Consider the following 20,336-nt stretch of genomic DNA (forward strand, 5'->3'; position numbering starts at 1 on the left):
AGCTCCTGAAGGGCAAAGCTGCTTATATCGAGTCTACTCAGAAGGGCTGAGATGATAACCATTGCTTGTGGATCAGCAGTCTGCATCCTAATCTAAGAATAAGAAGAAAACATGATTTTATCTTGTCTGATGAAGGTTTGCTGTTGCCACCTGTGATTGTATTTGGAGACACCTTGAAAAACTACAGAAGTCCACCTAGTCCTTCCATCATAGAATATATTTAAATCCTTTGGTGCAAAATTAAAACATACAGACATCATCTTCAAGTCATCTGATAATTTTATTTTCCTAACTAGCTTGTTTCCTGCTTTTCTTTTTTATGTTGGAGCAAATTTACTTTCCTGTAGATAACTATCTTCATCAGATCCCAGGAATAGGTAAAGAAACTGTCTAGAGTGTCGGATTAAAGAGAGATTTTGGGAATACGACTGTGTTGTACCTTTTATGCTGAAGACCAAATTTTGTTTCCTTTCTGTCATGGCTCTCTCCAAAGTTTTAGATAATGCTTTTCTGTTCTGTGCTGTGTATTTTTTTTTCTGAGCAACATTTTAATGCAGAAAACACAGGGATTCATTAGCTTGATGCAGTTTATTTAATCTTTCAGAGTATTCCAGTTTTCTTTAGTAGGTGGTGGTGATGTGTGGACTCTGGTAACTTGTCAGGGGTGTAAAGCAGGGTTTGCTCCTCTCCTGTGGGTGGTGTGCCATACTGCATTTCCTTTTCCAAGTTAGAGGTGTTGTTCTGCAGAGGAGCCAGTATGAGCCAGGAAGTGCTCCCTCATGGAGGCTGTGTGCTGATGACACTCTTTGGTTACTACATGAGGCGCCAGTGCTTGTTCTCAAACTCTTTTATGGTGTGTTGGCTGGGTGCAAGGCTGCAGCTCCTGGTGAGTCTGGGAGTAGCCTGAGGCCAGAGGTGACAGTGGGTGCTCTTTCTGTGATGCTACACCTGTCAGCGCTCCTTGCCTATGTTCCAGATGGGTCCCTGAGCCACCCAGCCTCTTGGGTTTGCTGCTTCCAGGTTTGAAGAACATGTATTTATTTATGTGTTGCTTTAAGGAAGTTTCTACTCCATATACAGGATACTGACATCTTTGAAATTTCCTCGGGGTCAAATGAAGCTTATTTTACTGCCTGAAACATGTGCTGGGGTTGGGGGGGGAGGAGGTTGGCACAGAAGGTATTGCTGACTATGAACAGATCAGTTTAATGTATGCAGCAATCAGGTCACCTCATAGTAGTTTCAGACATTTCAAGCTGTGTTTGCTGCTGGTGAGGAATGCTGATGAATGTACAAAGTGGTTTCAAGGCTTCATTTTCAATAAACTCATACATCCATTAAAATGTGTCACAATCTTGTTTTTCTAGTGAGAGTAACATGCATCAAGCTGCGCCTTTTCCTGCAGGATTGCATCTTGGTCATGCTTTTAATTGTGTATGTATTTCATAACAAACTGGTTGGGGAAAATTCTTCAGATTAAATTGCATAGTATCTGATATTTTCATCATGTTGTGCTGCAATACTGTGGGTTTTGGGGAGTAGGGAGGAGAAGAGAAAAGGAATGGATATGTATATTTGCCCAAGGCTTTAGCATAGTACATTTTTTAATCTTTTTTTTTCCTCTTCCCAGCTCTGGTAGCATTAAGGTTGTACTGTCTTTCATCTGAGTAGTTTTCTCCCCTTTGCTTGTCCATCCCCACCAAAACTTTGATTTTTGCAGTCTAAATCAGTTTTAAGTTGCTCACTCTCCATATCTATAAATACCATCTCCTGCTGCCAGGTTTCCCGCAAAAATAAGTTACAGTTTCTCCCTTTTTTGGTTTTGTGTTCTTCAGTGCTTCTCTCCTGTTCATGAAATTCTTTGTTTACTCAATTCACAAACAAGTATCTTCGTATCTGTAATCCTACTCAAGAGCAACTTCTTAGATTAGACCCTATGGCAGTAGTCCACCTCCAGCAGAACATTGTTTAAATTACTTTCCTTTCTGAGATTGAGTCACATCACATGACTCTGGAATATGTATAAAACTGAATTTGTAATTCAAGGCTGGAATGTAACTCTTCTAAGTCAGTCTGTTTCAACAGTAAGTGCCACTAGTTAAATAACATGAGGGTGCTTCCTGTTTTAAACAGAGTAAACATAGTCTAGGATTATAAATGGCAAATTATTCAAGCATAAATCCTCTTGATAAATTATTTTTAACTTCTAAATGTGCTCGAGGTCACAATGCTAGGGGTGGTTTGGTGGCATTAGAAAGCATTCCTGTAGTGTCTGTGTTTGTAAGAGATGAATGGATTTTGAGAACTGTGAGTTGTTAATACCTTGGATCTGCTGAAATTACCCCAAACCTCTGTAGATTTTACCTTTAATGATCAGTGATCAGTAGGAGCAGTTCAATTACATTTGAGGTAGGGCCCTAGGAAAAACTAGTTAGCTGTGCAACATGACCCTTTTCAAAAGGCTCTTTGAAGTACACAGTATTTAGCATGGTGCAAAGGTAAATGTATATGCTGTTTCACGCTCAATGACTGTTGGAATTCTTAGAGATTCTGTGGCAGGCACCATCCAAAACAAATACTGGCGAAGCTTCTCAAAGGAGCAATAGGATAGGACAAAGCTTACACATCACACTTTTCTCTGCAAGTTTCTTATGTATTGCTTTAAGAACAACACTTGCCAAGTTGATATTTAGAGAGCAGAATAGAGAACTGGGGACATCAAGGTATGATAGGAATACAGGAAGCTGGAGTGTAAAGAGAAGGTGCAGGGCCCCAGGTGTTGAATTTGGGTTTTTTGGCAAGTGAAAGAGAGCAAAGACACTGTGCACAATGCATAGGAAACACCATTAACTCAGTTCTTTACAGAACCATTTGTCGAGAAGAACTTATTTCAAGAAGTCTGGCAGTGTATGTGGCAATGATGAGAGAGAATCTTTTTTCTCTGCTCTATCTGGATGAGCTAGAAATCGCATTCATGTTTCTGGGTACGCTATTGTACTGGGAATACAAGTGGTTATATACTATGACCAAGTTCTTTTCAGAGTCTGCAGTGCTAAAATCAGCAGGTGTCTAGTGTACTGCTTTCACTTGGGTGCTATTTTCTGGTATTTACAGTTAAGAGTTGACCAAAGTATTTCATCTGTGTTGCTAATTATGTATTAGTAAGATAAGGGATATTAGAACATCTCTCTAATGAGGGAAGGCTGAGAAAGCTGGGACTCATTAGCCTGGAGATGAGAAGGCTGAGGGAAGACCTTATTAATGCCCTTTAGTATCTAAAGGGTGGGTGCAAGGAGGATGGAGCCAGACTCTATTCAGTAGCTGCCAGTGAAAAGATGAGGGGAAATGGGCACAAACTGGAACATGGGAAGTTTCACTTAAATATGAGGAAAAACTTATTTATGGTTAGGGTGACAGACCCCTGGAACAGGCTGCCTAGGGAAGTCATGGAGTCTCCTTCTCTGGAGATAATTCAAAGCCCATCTGGATGCAGCCCTGAGTAATATGCTCTAGGTGATCCTGCTTTAAGTAGGGGAGTTAGACTAGACAATCTCTAGAGGTCCCTTCCAACTCTGACAATTCTGTGATTCCATAACGTAGAAAACGCTTGCAAGTGGGAAAGATTAAAAGTCTTTTAGTATCAATTTTTAATTTAATAGCAGTTTGAGATCAGTAGTTTTCACTGTCCACTCTTTTCTTTCCCACTGTACAAGCCAGTTTGCTAGTTCCTTCTTGAATAATTTTGTTCTCTCAAATACAAAGATAAAAGGGAAATGTTTTGAAAGAAAATGCAAGGTATCTTTCTAGCAAGCACAGAAATTGGCAAGGAGGCTGTGCTTTTAGAGGCAGTAGTGTCTGCAATTGATTTAACTAGTTTTAAAGTTGACTTGCTTCCAAGCAAGTTTTGTAATAAATGTGTACAAACTTCAAACAGAAGTATTCAGCTAGCCTCTATACAGCTGTGTTTGAACTTGCTGAACCTTTTAGCTGTTTGACAATCACTGCTGTATTGTCCAGTTTCCTGCCCTGCCAGCCTAAACCTCCTGTTGGTAAGAGGTGGCACAGGTTAATGGCCAACTCTTGCTATTTACGTACGGTAGAGTCAGTGACTACAGAGAGTCATTGAACTGCCATGTGCAGCCCTTTCTTCCCTGGTGTATCCAGTGGTGCTGTCTTCTTTACACAGCCATTGGGTCTAACAGAATTCAGAGAACTGGAGTATCTTTTGAAATTTCTACTACTACTCTTTCAACCTTGGTGGAAATCGCCAACTGATAAGAAAAAACATGAGTTCAAGATCAATGGCCAAATATACACAGAAAGCATTTTCTCATAAGCCTTTATGTTTAGGAGACCAGGCTAAAAAGTTGAACTCAGAAGAGCTCATAGAAGACTTACAAGAAGGATTGAAGACCTGGTAAATATGTCTTTCAGTGAGCAAGAGTTTGATTTTTGCAGGAAACATCTCCAAGTGGTGCAATCACAGTATGCACAATATTCAGAGAGCCCTCCTGATTGTATGATTACTTACTCTAACCACAGTGATACCAAATGGTTTGAAGCTAACAGCTAATCTAGTGGAAACAAGTAAAAAACCCCTTTTTTTTTGTTTTGTTTTTTTGAGTCATGATCATCATTAATCACTGAACAGTTTATTGTAAACCATTGTAAGGATATTTTCATCATTATCAGTCCTGTGAGTTAAGCCCCAGTTTCTTTTTAAGAAGCTGCTCTGGAGATGGAGACAACATCATGAACTTGTTGCACAACTTGACTGGCTTTCCTCACTGACTTGAAAGGGACCGGACAATGTGACCCCAGTTACTCCTTTTGGTCCCAAAATGAGGAGATGCTTAATGCAGTCGTCGACTGTTTGTGTAATAACTGGAATTATGAAGTTGATGTGGTATACTAATTACAGCTAGTTATACCAGAATGCCTGCCTGACCTTACCCTAATTTGCATCTTTGTTTTCACTAAGATCTAGGGACAAGACATCAAAAACCTTTTTTAAAGAGACCTTGCTTTGCATTGTTTTTCATCTCCAAGGATCTTAGTGCTGCACAAACAACAGTTTAACTACCACTTGATGAAGCAGAAGCATTTATGGGGTGGGATATTCTAGCTTTTCACTGAACCTTGGAAATTGCTGACCTTTCAGGGTAGAAAGTAGAATGATAGAATGTGCTAGCGGAAACTGTCCACATTATATGTAATGCTTTGCTCCTGGTTAGGGTACCAGCTTTACTGTTCCGATGTGCTCTCATTGTGCAGGAGGTCTCACCTGGTGCTTTAACCCATCTAACTGGTTGAGGTATTTTTGTCTTCCATTAACTGTCTGTGCCTTCCTCTCCACGTACCTCCTAGGTGTTGCTTTTTGATGACTCAGTAGTAGGCCATCACTCAGAAAAGTCTAAATCATGTACTGTTCTTTTTTGTAACACTACCCATAAGACAATCTATCTGTACATTTTTAGAGGAGAAAGCATTAGGCAGGATCATGTCAGATGGGTATTTTCCTAATGTCTTAAAAATTGTGGAGTGTCTTAGGAGTCTAGACCTAAGTTATGGTGTTGCAGAGGATCATGCTTTATTAAGAAGGTTTATCTGGAAATAGAAGGTTTTGTCTGCAGGACCCCACTGTCTTTGGTGCTTTTGCAGAATGGCCCCAAAACATCGTTCCTGCAATTTCTGCTTTATATTCACAGTGTGATCCTCTAGGCACAGAACGTTACAGCACGTCTCCAGGTGAAATGGTCCATTTCTCTGCTGAAACTTGTAATGGAGAGGCTTTAGCAGGAGTTAAGGGCACCAACAGTCCTAACAGAAAGTCAAGAAGGAAGGACAGATATTGATCACTAAAAGTGTTACACTCGCTCTGTAAAGCTGCGTTTATATTGCCTAACATGTGAGATGTTTCAGTACCCGCTTCAGTGATTTTAGCATCATCATGTGTCATGAAGAAACAACATGAGAAATCTTTGTGTCACTTGCTGGCTTCATTATGTAGCCATAAGAGCTTTTCTGTGTCTGACTCCAATGCTGCCTTTCAGTCTTTGGTCTTCTTTCTTCCTTATCTCCCTGTACAGACAGTATCTCATTGTTTCAATTTAATATTGCCTTAGGCCACAGTCAGCTCAACTAAAGCTGTTGTCTCACCTCTAACCATTTGCTGCATATTGTACTTGTTGTCATTTTGTGCTTTGCTCCTCTTACATTCCTCACCATGCTGCTTTAACACAAATGCTTCTGCAACTGCCTTGATACATTGACCCATTCTTGGCTTCCTGCCATGCTACCTCAAATTAAAATTTCTTCATTTTCCCCTTCTTAGGACAGGTTGGATTTGGCTTTGAGTAACCTTGTCTAGTGGGAGGTGTCCTTGACCATACAGGGAGGTTGGAACTAGATGATCTTCAGGATCCGTTCCGTCCCAAACCATTCTGTGATTCATTGTATGATTCTTTTGTGTTGCTATTTCCTTATAACTTTTACGTACTTCTTGCTCTGTTGCAACCTGTATTTGAGTCTTCTGACTCCTCTGAAAATCAACATGTGCTAGAAATAATGTCTTCTTACTTGCCCTTTCTCTTTGCTCTCTTGTCATTCAGCTATTGCTCCTTGTTAGTAACTGGGGTTTCAAGTCTGAGATCAAGGCAGGAGGAAATGATGATGATGTCAGTGTTGGTAATAGTCACTGAATCAATGCAGGTCAAAATTTCAGCAAGCTTGTGTTTTTGTTCAGGGCCTCAGGGTGCTGTCACAGAAGATAATGTAACCATTTCTTATATTAACCTAACTAAAAACTTTTCTGAAGTGGCTTTTAGTAAGCTTGCAACTCTTCTGTAGTCAACTCATAAACTAGCTTAACTGCTACTGGATTAACTCCTTGTCCTGTGACAACAGGATGGCTGACACCCATTTTTTACCCTTTTTTTAGTGCAGAGTACAGATGGTACTATATGTGTGATTTTGAAAGTCTTTCTAGAGCTGATATGGGGAAGTAAATTGGATGTTTTGAACTGTGGCATGAAGAACAGCTCCCACATTAATAGCAGAAAAAATTCCATGTAATTTTTAAACTATTAAGAAATGTTTGTGTCTACTGACATGAGAAGGTTTTGCAGTTTATTTGGATTGATAGAAGTTTTAGGGATGTGTATATATTAGCAGTATTTCTTATTTATATTCAATGAAACAGGCTTTTGCATCATCCATAGTTTTACTGGAATATTTCTACTATTATTTAGTTTAGTTTGGGGACGCAGGGGTTGTGCTCATTAGCTTGTTTGCTTTCTGTATATTGGTTTGCTTTATATTTGTTCCTGTTTTGCTGTAAAACATCTTCAGTAAATACCTAGAAAAGAGGTTGTTGCTTAAATCCAAACATTAACAGTGAGTTCCTCTTCTCCGTCCAAGGGAAATCACCATTAACAGCCTTGTTTTAACAGGAATTGTGTGTGTGTTACAGAAAAGTTGCATCTACAGAGCTTTACAGTTAAGACCAAAAGCTGACAACACCAAGCTGTGTGGTGTGACTGACATGCTGGAGGGAAGGGATGCCATCCAGAGGGAACTTGACAGGCTTGAGAGGTGGGGCCATGCCAACCTCATGAAGTGCATGAAGGCCAAGTTTAAGTCCTGTACCTGGGTTAGGGCACCCCTGAGCAAAAATGCAGGTTGGGCAGAGAATGGATGGAGAACAACCTTGAGGAGAAGGACTTGGCAGTGTTGATTAATGAAAAGCTCAACATGAGTGGGCAATGACCACTTGCAGCCCAGAAAGCCAACTGTGTCCTGGGCTCCGTTAAAAGAAGTGTGACCAGCAGGTCAAGGGAGGTGATCCTGCCCCTGTACTCTGCAATCATGAGACCCCACCTGGAGTACTGTGTCCAGTTCTGGAGTCCTCAACACAGGAAGGACATAGAACTCTTGGAGAGAGTCCGAAGGAGGGCCACGAAGATGATCTGAGGGCTGGAGCACCTCTCCTATGAAGACAGGCTGAGACACTTGGGGCTGTTCAGCCTGGAGAAGAGAAGGCTCTGAGGAGACCTTCTAGTGTCTTCCAGTACCTGAAGGGGGCCCACAGGAAAGCTGGGGAGAGACTTTGTACCAGGGTGTGTAGTGATAGGACAAGGGGTAATGGTTTTAAACTGGAAGAGGGGAGATTCAGGTTGGACATTAAGAATAAATTATTTAGTGTGAGGGTGGTGAGACACTGGCACAGGTTGGCCAGGGGGGTTGTGGATGCCCCCTCCCAGGAGGCACTCAGGGGCAGGTTAGTTGGGGCTTGGAGCAACCTGGTCTAGTGGTGGAAGGTGTTCCTGCCCACAGCAAATGATCTTCAAGGTCCTTCCCAACCCAAACATTCTATGATTCTAATCAGGGTGCTGCATGAGGCAGCAAAAACTGTTGCAGGTCCATCAGGAAGGGACCTGTGTTCTTCAAGATCTTGGCCAACATTTTAGAGAAGCAAACAGGAATTAAGGCATTAAGGAAATAATCACCTTTGCATCTGTGGTTACTATTATAGTTGGATCTGCTATTGCTAGGATCACCTGCTGCGAAAGCAAAAATCACTAAGTAACTTTGTCTGGAAGTCTCTATGCTCAGGATAATATGAGTTTAAGAACACATTTAAATGTTTTGCTGGACTGCAACTATTCTGAACTCATCCAGGAATGGGGAAGAAAAGGCAGTACTTAAGTGGGATTGCAGCTGTAATCTCAGAGTTTCAAGGTTTCAGTTGTCTTTTTGGCATGGAGGCTTTGGGAGGGTATTTTAAAGAGAAAAATTAAAATAGTTCCCTGCACAGCCTGTAGCTCTGATCTGCATAAGCTCTATGCAGATTGCAGAAGGTGAAATGGAGGCAGGTTTGAGTGTATAATGTACCTTGTTTCAGAGCCAATGCATCAAATGCTGCAAGGCCTTTATTTTAAGGAAGTACACACTGTGTGAAGTGCTGGTCCCAGGAAAAGTAGTCCCATTTGTTTGAATGGAGCAGGATTTAATCTATTGTCACACATATTTGTGACAAAGTGAGTTGTCACATGAAGAGGGGAAATGTAGCTCCAGTTAAGTATTAATGCTCTCAGAGGTTAAGAGGATGGCAGGGGTTTTCTTGTTTGTAAGCCAGAACATGTTTGTTTTGGGGAAAAAAACCCTAACAACAAAAGCCCCAAGAAAACAAACAAAAAAACCCATAAATAAACAAAAGCAAACAATCAAAAACCCCCTCCGAAACACAAGGAAGAGTTCACTTACTGGGAGTGGGCAGGATCCCTTGGCTTCAAATACTCATCCAGAGAACAAAGGTTTGACTCAGTACATGGATGCAGTGTTGGTAGCCTCTTTATTCCCTGGGGACAGGGGCAAGGCAGAGTCAGAGTATGGATTGGTAAAGAAATTTTAAGGAGGTTGGGATTTAGTTATCTTAACACTTGTGATGGTGGAGGCACAGTGTAACTTAAAACCAGGATTGAGCAAATTTAGAAAATTTTTGGCTTATTCCAGAAGCGGACCCCTTGGTCAGCCTCTTGGCAAAAAAGCCATGATGCAAGGCTGCACTGAAAGAAAAGGACCTTCAAGAATGAACTGAATGAGGCAAAGAAAGAGAAGTGGTGCTTCTTTACTATCAGATTAAACAAAAGGACTGGACTACTCTATTGTGAAGTTAAAGGCTGTTTTATGTGCCCTGAGAAGCCCATTCACAAAGGGCTACTGAGACTATTCAGAGGTGCTCCATTACTCCAGAAAGACAAGGTACTCATGATAGTGTATATGTTAGAAGTCAGTAGGGGGGAGGGGGGGAGAGAAAACAAGAAAGTAAGTCACATACCCAGTGCTGACGAATGTACTTTACCAAACAAGTACTTAGTATAAGCCAAAGATGCATTGTTTTGATGGCAGCTCTGACAAATCTGCCACAAAGTTTGCTTTTAAGTTGATATTCCCTGTCTGGTCAGGCTTACCACACAAAGTAGTGAGTGTTCAAGTAATAATCAGATCACTAGAGCAAGCAAGGAGGAGGAAGCCTCTTGCGTTTGAAACGATGCAGAGAAGAACATGAAAATGGTCAAAAAATACACATAAGAGATGGAACAAAGCCTCAAAATTAAGTAACGAAAGAGAGGTGGAACAAGCGGAGGCTGGAAATAAAGTTTACTAAGACACATCAGTAAACTTGCCAAGTGTTAAGATTAAACTGAGGAACATGTTATGTATGTGAAAGCAAATAAAATAGACTGATTATGTACAGTGAAAGAAAAGAGATATGTTTATTTTCTGTTGAAGAACCACAGTGTGAAAACAGTCTGATTGGAGAAAAGAGAATGGGGGCAGTGTGTTGTTCCCTACCCTAAGTTGAACCTGGGGGCAAAATCTGAGCCTGACTAGGTTTGAAGTGAGTTGGTCTGGAAAGAACAATGAATGCGGATACACGTTTTAGGAACAGCTGTGTTCCTTCTGGTTCCTTTTTATGTGTCTGTTTTTGCATCGATTGTCCATTCCGGTTCAGAAGGATGCTGATGACACACATGCATCCTGAACTAATCAGCCTATAATTTTCAAATAATTTTTGTGATTCCAGGGAAGGGGTGTGGAACGCCCACAGGCTTGGATCATCCTGATGTTACTTGCCTGTGGATCCTGGTTTTGAGTATGATTGTGTAGGAGCTGTCTCAGAGACTACAGCCTACAGGTCTTGGTTGGCAACCCAGAGGCAGAGGGGATTTCTGTACTATCAGATGTGAGTCTTCATTGAAAAATATTTTATTTTTTTCAAAACCTTCCCCCCTGCCTCCCTTTCAACTTCTCTAATCATGTAATTTAAAGGCAAGAGGGGTAGGCTCATGGTGTGTTTGGGTTTGAGGTTTTCTTTTACCCTCTGGGAATTTTCCATAGCTTATTTACTCTTCTGAAGGTTTGGTCATGAACCACATTGAAAACTGAAATGTCTTGTTCCTTGAAACCTGTTAATTTTATGAACCACAAGCAAAATATAGTGAGGCAGCTGCATTGAGAGTTTTCCCGTATGACCCAGCACTAACCTCAGCCCAACCCAGCCACGCTAGCTGAGAGGGATGGCTCACCCTGCCCCAGCTGGACTTGAGACATCTAATGATCAGAGACTGCCAGTTGGGCTGAAAAAATTCTAGCAGCCACCAGGCATTTTTCCTCTGGCACCTGATGTGTTGGCTTGTAATTCTTGAATAATCTTGATTGCCTAGGCTTTTTTTTTTTCTTTAGTTATCCTAGTACACGTATGCTAAATTAATTCTGCCTATTATTAGTTTATTGGAGCAAACCCATTTTATTTTTACTGGCTTTATTCACTACTCTCCCTCTCTTCCCCCCCAGATTATACCTTTATTAGAATTATTTTCGTATGTTTTTTCAGCTAATCCAGATATGAATTGTAAGTCTGAATAGTGTGATACCCAAGTAGTAGAATTGAGGCACCATTTAATGTGGCATTTTATCATATCTCTAAGTAGCTGTCTTTTTGTTCTAGCTCTTTTCCTGTTTGCCAATTAAAGCCAGTATTTTTGGTACCAGGTTGGACGGGAGGAGTGTTCATTTACCTAACAACTTTCCCATGTCTGAAGAAAATGGTCACAATGAAAGCAGCTCTAGGATTAGTTTAATGCAACTAATGAGGGTATATTAACATAATTTGATGAAAACTATGCCTTTTTGAATTTTACTGTATCTCCCCACATTGCTTAGTACAAGAACCAGAATGAACCTTTCTCCAGACATAGCCTTCCCTCTTCAAAATCCTGTCTTCAGTCTTTTGCCTGCTTTGTCCAACATTCTTGAGCAATAATCACTTTTACATTACCTGAAAAGCTTTAGATACAATTGATGTCTATCGTTTTCCTGTTTTCCCATATTTTGTTTCTTTCAAGGTTATTTTTGCTCTAACTGCACAAAAAGAAACCTCTTACTCATAAGTCATTGTGACTGTTTGAGACCATCTGTGTATTTTTGTTGTTGGTTTTTTGTTATTTTGTGTTTTTGGTTTTTTCCCCAGAGAACATAAAAACTGTCCTACTGTGTTAAATGTCCCTCTAGTCTAGCCTAGTACTGTTTCTGATATTTGCTGATGAGTGGTACTTCAAAATTTACACCCTTCTTGATCAGCAATTTGAGCTTCCCTGAGCTGGAGCAGATCTCTGGATCATTAAGTTTTAATAGCTGCCTACAAACCTACACTCCATGAGTTTGTGCAGTCCTGGTTTGAATCCATCTATTCTTTTGGCTTCCACAAAAACCCATGGCAATAAGTTTTGCAATTTCATTATGCATAGTGTGGAAAAAGTACTTATTTTTGTTTATTTTAAACCTGCTATCTGATAATTTCATGATGTGCCCCTTAGCTCTTTTTTTGTGGGGAAATGCTCTTCACACATTCATGATTTTCTAAGCTGTTCATGAATGGATAACTTGTTTTTTCCAAGCTGGAAAGTACCAATCTGGAAGAGCCACAAGGAATTAGAAGTTGTCTTGTTGTTCTTCACCATATATTTCCACAGATCATGCACGTTCAAGTTGTGAGTATCCAGTGATTTATGTTACCGAGTTCCCTCTGACCAGCTAATGATACCGTTTCTAACTATTGCTGACTGTCAATGTGATGACAGAGGAAAATAAATTTTTTAAAAGAATCCTCTTATGTGGCAATATTAGAATAGATCCTATTCCTATACATGTGTATGGTTAGGGTGTGCGTATTTTTGTGTATGGGTAACTTGGCATTTTTCCATGGTTCAGATTCATCTTTGATTTTATTATGTAGTTATTTATGACTTCTACGTGTCGTCAAGTGTAGATCATGCTGTCTGGGATAACTTTCTATTGTCTGCGTATTCTTGAAAGGACTGGTTTTGTGAAAACAAGAATCCTACTCTGGGCATGCTTTTTCTGTGTTTAATTTTCACATAGTTCTTCCTGAATGGCTGAGAGCTGGTTTGGAAAGTCATTCATCAACAGTAGAAAATTGGCTGACTGATATAAAGCCATCAAGTTACTATTTCATTTTAAAGAACTTGCAAGCTGCCCTAAGGAAGCAGTGGGAAGGGGTGGGGAGTTTGACACTTGTTGTACATTTGTTCTGTTCAAACAAGAATGTGTTCAGGCTACATCTGCTATCCTAGAATGATTACCAGCAGTCATGTTGTAGCTCACTGGCACAGTGTTTCTGCTGTGAATATAGTCATATTAGTGCAAAGACCACTAGAAGGAAAGAAGGCTGTCCTTTACTCACAAGAAAATCAAGCTGGACCTGTGTCTTCATAAAGGTTTTCTGCTCATATTAATGTTTTTTTCATCCTGTACTTCTAGCTACTCTGCCAGAAGGCTACAGTGTAGGTGTTCTTTCTATTCAAAGGATAGAGAAAACCCAGTCATAACCTCTTTCTCCCTTAGAAAACTAGTTACTGAAATATTTGAATTCATGAAATTCACAAAAATGGGGACAAAACATGGAGTGAGTACAGAGGAGGGCAACAAAACTGGTGAAGGGTCTAGAGAATCAGTCTTATGAAGAAAGCTTGAAGGAGCTGGGAATGTTTAGTTTGAGGAAGAGGAGGCTGAGGGGAGACCTCATCAGTCTCTACAACTACCTGAAAGGTCATTGTAGAGAGGTTGGTGCTGGTCTCTTTTCACAGGTAATTAGCAACAGAACAAGAGGGAATGGCTTCAAGCTGCAACAGGGGAGGGTTAGACTGGACATTAGGAAAAATCTATTCACAGAAAGAGTGGTCAGACACTGGAATAGGCTGCCCAGGGAGGTGGTTGAGTCACCATCCCTGGATGTGTTTAAGGGTCGTTTGGATGTGGTGTTGATGGATATGGCTTAGGGGAGAACTTTGTAGAGTAGGGATGGTGGTTGGACTCTGATTCCAAGGGTCTTTTTTAACCTGAATAGTTCTATGATTCTGTGATTCTCAGTTCTCTGTGTGGAAGGTAAACTTGCAGTGAAATGATTGAAGTCCCAAAATAAAAGCAGCACAGTGCCTGTACAATGCAGGTTTTTCCTAATTTTCTGTATGGTTTAAATCTATGATTTCACTTGAGTGTGCAGAATATAGAACCTAATTCTCTTTTGCAGTAGTATTAGTGAATCTGTAATTGGGAGTCATCTAGGTTAATAACTGAATGCTCTTCCATGTATGTAGGGGCTATGCATTTAAGAAGCTGGTGAGTGAGCCCATTATTGAGGGCTGTCTGTGTTAAGCCAATTGTTTAGCCTTTATCCTGTGGGACCATAGGTGTGAGAATCCAACTGTGAATGTAATCTTACCAATTCAGCTCCCTGTGGGTGCCCCTGTAGTGTGATCTTCAGTCTCCATGTACTTCCTAGGACTGCAGGAACATAGCTGGATTGTACCTCCTCTGTTATAAAAGTTATTCCTGTATTGGGGCAGAATTATGCAGAGTAGGTAGTAGGTCTGTAGTTAAACTGTATTTGAAGTCTGTATCGCATGTAACCAAATAACTGGCTTTGTGGATAAAACTGTGGAGAACACAGGTCTGTTAACTGAATTTTTCTTAGGTTTTTGAATGTTGTTTTTGTATCAACGTTGCTGTCACTGAAAGCAGTAAAATGGATGTTTTCATATTGACTTACAGCACCCAGAAGTGTGCAAGACATTTAGCACTGCAAGTGTAGTACTGCCTACCTATCCTAAGAGCTTCAGAGTTTGTCTTCACTGAAATTTTATGGTTAAAATCGTGTAAATGTATCAGCCCAACAGGCTTACCTGTTGGAAGCAGAACTTGTGACAGGAGGGAGAATCCTGACAAATGGCTTGTATGCCTTTGTTTCCAATTGGTGCTGCATTCCTCAGTAGGTTTTAACTTGTGAAATTTGAAATATTTTTAACTGTTTTTTAGGGTTGTGCTGATTTTTTTTTTCCCTTTTTTTTTTTTTTTTTTTTTCCAAAGAGATATAGAGAATGCAGAAGTGCAGATTTCCCACTATGGCTTGCAGCAAACCCCAATTTGTTCCATTTTATCCCTCCAGTCACTCTTTAACTTCTTCAGTGCAGAGCTGCTGAATGTGTTTCTTCAGGTTTGCTATTTTAATGTTTTATGGAGAAAGGTGGCTGTGTCACCATGTCTCCTGATCTGTAGTTAACTCACCTTTACAAATAACCCCATGCCAAATTTTGTCAAAAGCACTGAGGCCTTCATGAGTGTGATTCTGAGAAACCACTCGACTATTGCTGGAATCTGTTCATGTATTTTTTTAATTCTTTTGTTACAGTAGTAAGTTCTGAAGTGTTTTTTTTAATAAGTTGTCACAGAATTTCAAAGTGCTGACAGCTCCCATCTTGACAGCAGACTTACTTAATGAACTTTAAGTTGTAGTTGCATAATAAGAATCCTTTGAGTTAATATTTCTCAATAATTTAACAGTATTTTTGACCCTGTTAAAGTTAGCGTTTAAGACCAAAATGTGTTTTCAAGTTCAGGTATAAATTAAAGGTTTGTGCTTGGTTACATTTCAAATGCCGTAATGTGAAGTATTGGGTAAAGGGACCAGGATGAAAATGTATTGCTTTTATTTTCACTCCAGTTTTTTCCTATTTTGTTGATTTTCTTGTCTGCATTTTCTTGTTTTCTAGAGTTCTAGAATGCCAGGGGCTTCCCATTGTGAATGGGCAATGTGATCCCTATGCCACTGTTACCTTAGCAGGACCCTCCAGGCAAGTATTGCACATACAAGAGCTTCCATTTTATAAGGATAGTTTCTGTTTCCTTTGTCTGTTAGAAATCTCATTCTCAAATGGCCAGATGGGACTATTTAGGCACCACTAGAATATGTTAAGTGTTTGTGTGGGCCATTTTGATTTATGTAAAGGTCTGAATAATCCCCGAATAATTTGAATATCCTGGAGTATGTAATTTGTGGTTGGGCTTAATTTGTGTGTCTTCTCACCTCACAGTTGGGGGCCAGTTTTTGAGCAAATTTATTGCCTAATTTTGAGCAGGAGCAGAAGAGAAAACCAAGTACATCAGCATCATGCAGAATATGCATGTTTGTATGTGAATATTTAAGAGTCTTTTCACTTTCAAGATGTGACAAATTAATGTGTATGTCAAAAGCCCTAGGTGACTTAGTCCTTTGATATATGTGGACATAATAGCATGGATAAAATTTGGAATGAGGTTTTACTAATGGGATTCTGCAATATATTCCTGTCCTGTTATAAAAAATATCCATGCTATTGGCTGTCTCTGTTTTATTTCTGCTTATCTAGAGTAATCTTTCATGTCTGTGCCATGTTAGAAACAAAAAAGCTCTGCTGTGACCTCAAAGAATCACATTTGGTACCATGGGTTATTAATAATGTTTTACAATAATTTATTGAAAATACTGTAAGTAAGATGCATTCTTACTTTGCATGCAGAGGAGTCTGAGACTCCTCTGTATTCTTCATGTTTGTCTAGGTGTCTTATACCTTATCTCCATTAATGAGCTGTGTATTTGAGTTGTATGTTTTGATGTTTTGAGCCTATAACTTGTTTCAGGTGGTACTGTGTGGCTAGTACTGAAACTGTAAGGAGACTTTGACTGACTCTTGTATCCTGGATCTTTGCTTCCCTAAACCCCTCCGTCCAGATAATGAATGACAACTGATAATGTATTTCCCCTTCAGAAGGAGCATAGCCTCATCCTATTCCTGTCTGGGGTTTTTTGGGAGAGAGAAGGCTTGCCTCCTGTCTCAGTCAGCAACGTGCAGCTTACTCCCAACCACTGCTTTGCAATTGCCTAATAATTGTGCCTGCCTTAATCACCTCCTGTTCTACATCCTGCTTCCCAGTCCCCTCCCAGATGGGCTTATCAGTAAAGAGGTTGATTGGCAAGTGTGACTGATGAGATAGGATAGGCAATCTGCCCTAAGTCCCGGAGGCGATTAGTCTCTCTTATCTCTCAGCTCCTACTTGGAATAGTGGGATATTCTTAATCTGCACATCATTCTTCTCCCTGGATTTTTCAATTCCTCTCCTCTTAGAGCAGGAAATCTGCTTTATTTTGTTGCATTTATGCAGTGCCAAGCATAAAAATGTCAACAAATGTGCTGGTGTTTGTTGTGTGATTTGTACTTAGAGAGCCATCAGACTTCCTGATTAAAACTCTTTCTGTGCCTGTATTATATATGGAAAAATATTGTATGCTGGTGGACTGTCCCATTCATCTCACACAGGAAGGCTGTAACAGGACTGGGAATTAGACCCAGCTTTACTTGACCTCTGTAAAAGAATATGTAGAGTCCAGTTAATATAAGCATTTACAAGCAATTTAAGCAGCTTTGCTGCATGAGAAATGAGGGATAGATTCTGGAATGAAATTCTTAGTAGGTCAGTTTTCCACATGGCTGATGTGCCTCTCCATCTGTGTCTGTTTTATCTATGCCTTCTTGTTACTGCAGAGCTGTAGGGGAAGATGGGTGACATAGGACAACACAGAGCTTTTTGCTTGTAGGTAATGAGAACAAATCAAGCATGGGTTCATAACGTTTGGAAGTCATCAAACAGCTGTTGGCTGGCCTGTGTGAAATGCATTGCCTGGCTTTAGCCCAAAGTCAAGCAGTGAGAGGTCTGTATTCCAAAAGGCAGGCGCAGGCGGATGGCACTGCCCTTAGAGGATGAATGGGCAGTGCTGAACTTCATCAGGCCCGTTGCCTGGTGAGTGGTTTGGGGGAAGTCTGCCATGTCTTGTTCCTGCAGAGCAGCAGACATTAAGAGGCTTCTGTTCAGCACCACTCATAATAATTCAACAGCTTAATATTAACTAGGTGCTGTTGAGGCTGCAGACAAGAGTGGTAATACAGCAAAAAAAAATCTTACTGATTCTGGGGTTTTTTATTATTTAACACCACAGAGAAGCATTAATTGATTCCTCAGGCTAGGATTATAAAATGTAAAACACAGAAATAGCTGAGTCAGTCTTCCTGTCTCCTGTTTTTTTAGGGCATGAGGAATTTTTGAATCACATCAAGACTGAGACCATCCCCCAAATGTTGCTGCTCAGAGCCCTGTTCTTGCCAGTTGCTTTGTACAGTTGTAAAATTCTGCTGGATCAATTGAGTTACAGAACCAGAGTTCAAGGACTTTTGTTTAAGACATGGTAGCAAACTGTGGTTACTGCCACTTCAGAGAAATTAGGCAAGCAACGAATCCCTCTTTTAAATGCGTGTGAGTTTGTATTCCTTGCTGTGCTGGAGCCACATGGCATTCTGTGTTTATCAGATAAAGGAAGTGGATGACTGTTCCTTAGCGTCTCTGTTCTAGGATCATACTTCTGCTAGTGTTTCTTAATCTTTTTTTTTTCTTTCCTTAATTCAGATCGGAAGCCAAAAAAACTAAAGTTAAAAAGAAGACCAACAACCCACATTTTGATGAAGTGTTTTATTTTGAGGTTGGTATTTCAAACGAATGGGTGATAAGCTGAAATGCTACACTGTAGATAGTTGGCACAGCATCCTGCTCCATGTTGTGCCAGCTGTCTTCTTTGAAAACTGTTTCAAAGCGTGGTGCAGGGGAAAGAAGTGCCCCAGATGAGGTTATCTGTCTGCTGATGGAGCAGTATATCAGAGCAGCTCAGGTGCTTTGTAGGAAAAGTCGCAAGGTGGGCGTTTCTGAGCAGCCCACTTTACACTCCACCACAACGTACCCCAAAAGAGTTTTGAAAAAGGACAGTTAAAAATGTGATTAAAAAACCCAAGACATTTCTTCTTACCCTGTGGTTTTATAGCTGCTCCACCCTGTCTTTCCCAGTCAATGTGAGGGAGGTTATCTCCTAGGAATACTGAAAACTGTAGAGGAAAAATACGCTTAAACTGGATGTTCTGGCTGTCTACCAGTCTGCTGCAACACCAGTGCCTTTCTTCCAAGTGGGTGAAACCTTCTGAGCTTTATTTAATACAGAGCACTTTCGACAAGTCCAGTTCAGACAAAACATAACTTTCATGAAAGTGCTCATTTTGATTCTTTCTGGCAAGAGTAGCTGTAATTGCGGTGTGTCCATACATATATGTGCATGTGTTTGTAATTTGGATACCCCTTGAAACTTTTAATTCTGTCTCCTAAAGTATGTGTATCTTTTCTTTCTCTCTTGGGCATCTTAGTCCTGGTCTACACTTAACTGTTCTATAGATACTTCAAGAACATATCTGGCATAACAAAGTTGATGAAAAGCCAGGGTAGTACACAACAGTTGGCATATCACTGAAAAGCCCTTTCTGGCCAGATGGCTTACATCATTGAGGATACATTTATATTAGAAATTGTTTCTGGCTTAGGGATGGTACCTAGGGATATGGTTTGTTGAAATGGTTCAGGGGCACAGTCAGCCATATCAGGAAGGAGATCCGGGGACAGAGGACCATACAAGTTCTGTTGCACTGTGCATATCTGAAGTGCACATATCATTCTTGGCAGTGCCAGTGAGGGGCTCATTTCTGTATTCTCCCTCCTTCTGCAAACCACCACCATCTTAGCCTAGAGGGTGACAGTTGTTCTGAAGTTGGTCATACCATCAGAAATGTGTTCTTGGTGATGTAATGCCTTTGGATTTGAGGAACAGATATAGCAAGTTCTTTATTGGCAATGAGCACTTTCTTAACTGCCCAAAAGGTTCAAAGCCCTGAGGGTCGACTAGAAGAGCTGTCTAAGGTAATCTTCTCTCTGGTAACCCAACACGTCTCTCCCTAGAGTCCAACTTCACTGCAGACTTGACTTTAGCTAGCAGTGAGTCTTTGTGCCTGCTTGCCTGACTCCATGGAACTGTGTGGAGGTGCTACGTGGGCATGGTTGGCAGGGGAGAGATCCCATGGTACCGAGTGCTGAAACTGTACTCTGAGTTCACTCAGGGCTGCACAGGGTTTCAGTCACCTGGCCCAGGGCTGCAGCCTTTGACAGTGACCACATGAGTGACGCTTTATGTAAATAAATTAAAATGGAATTCCTTAATTCTTAACATAAGCAGTTGTGGAGGCATCTGTCAGGGCTTTTTTAAAGAGAATGTAATCCAGGAATTGGGTAAACCACAAAACCTCACCTGTCTGATTCCTCATCCTTCTGCATGCTGTCGGAACAGTGAACATTTGGTATTTAAACAATGAGCCTGGCAGGTGCTGCCACATTGGGAGAGGAAGGAGAAAAACAGAAAGTATCTTCCAGCTGGAGTTCTGGAGGGGGCTTAGCTTGCTTTCATGCTGAGAGCTGGGTTGCATGCAAGTATCAGCAGAAGCAAAACCTACACTCAAGCCCATGCCCCAGCTGGTAAGCTAACTCAAAGCAAAATGTTTTCCATGAGGGAAAGA

At 40.7% G+C, this 20,336-nt stretch overlaps 1 protein-coding gene across 1 annotated transcript in view; it reads left to right on the top strand.

Moving 5' to 3' along the window:
• Positions 1–20,336, top strand: part of RASA3 (RAS p21 protein activator 3) — a 90,880-nt gene that overhangs the window by 41,474 nt on the left and 29,070 nt on the right. The window contains exons 5-6 of the mRNA XM_009997906.1: positions 15,633–15,713; positions 18,358–18,430. Coding sequence (XP_009996208.1) covers positions 15,633–15,713; positions 18,358–18,430 — 154 coding nt within the window. The remainder of the gene's footprint in view (positions 1–15,632; positions 15,714–18,357; positions 18,431–20,336) is intronic.

Source organism: Chaetura pelagica, unplaced genomic scaffold (genome assembly GCF_000747805.2).
Source record: "Chaetura pelagica isolate M959 unplaced genomic scaffold, ChaPel_1.0 scaffold123, whole genome shotgun sequence".
NCBI lineage: Eukaryota > Metazoa > Chordata > Aves > Apodiformes > Apodidae > Chaetura > Chaetura pelagica.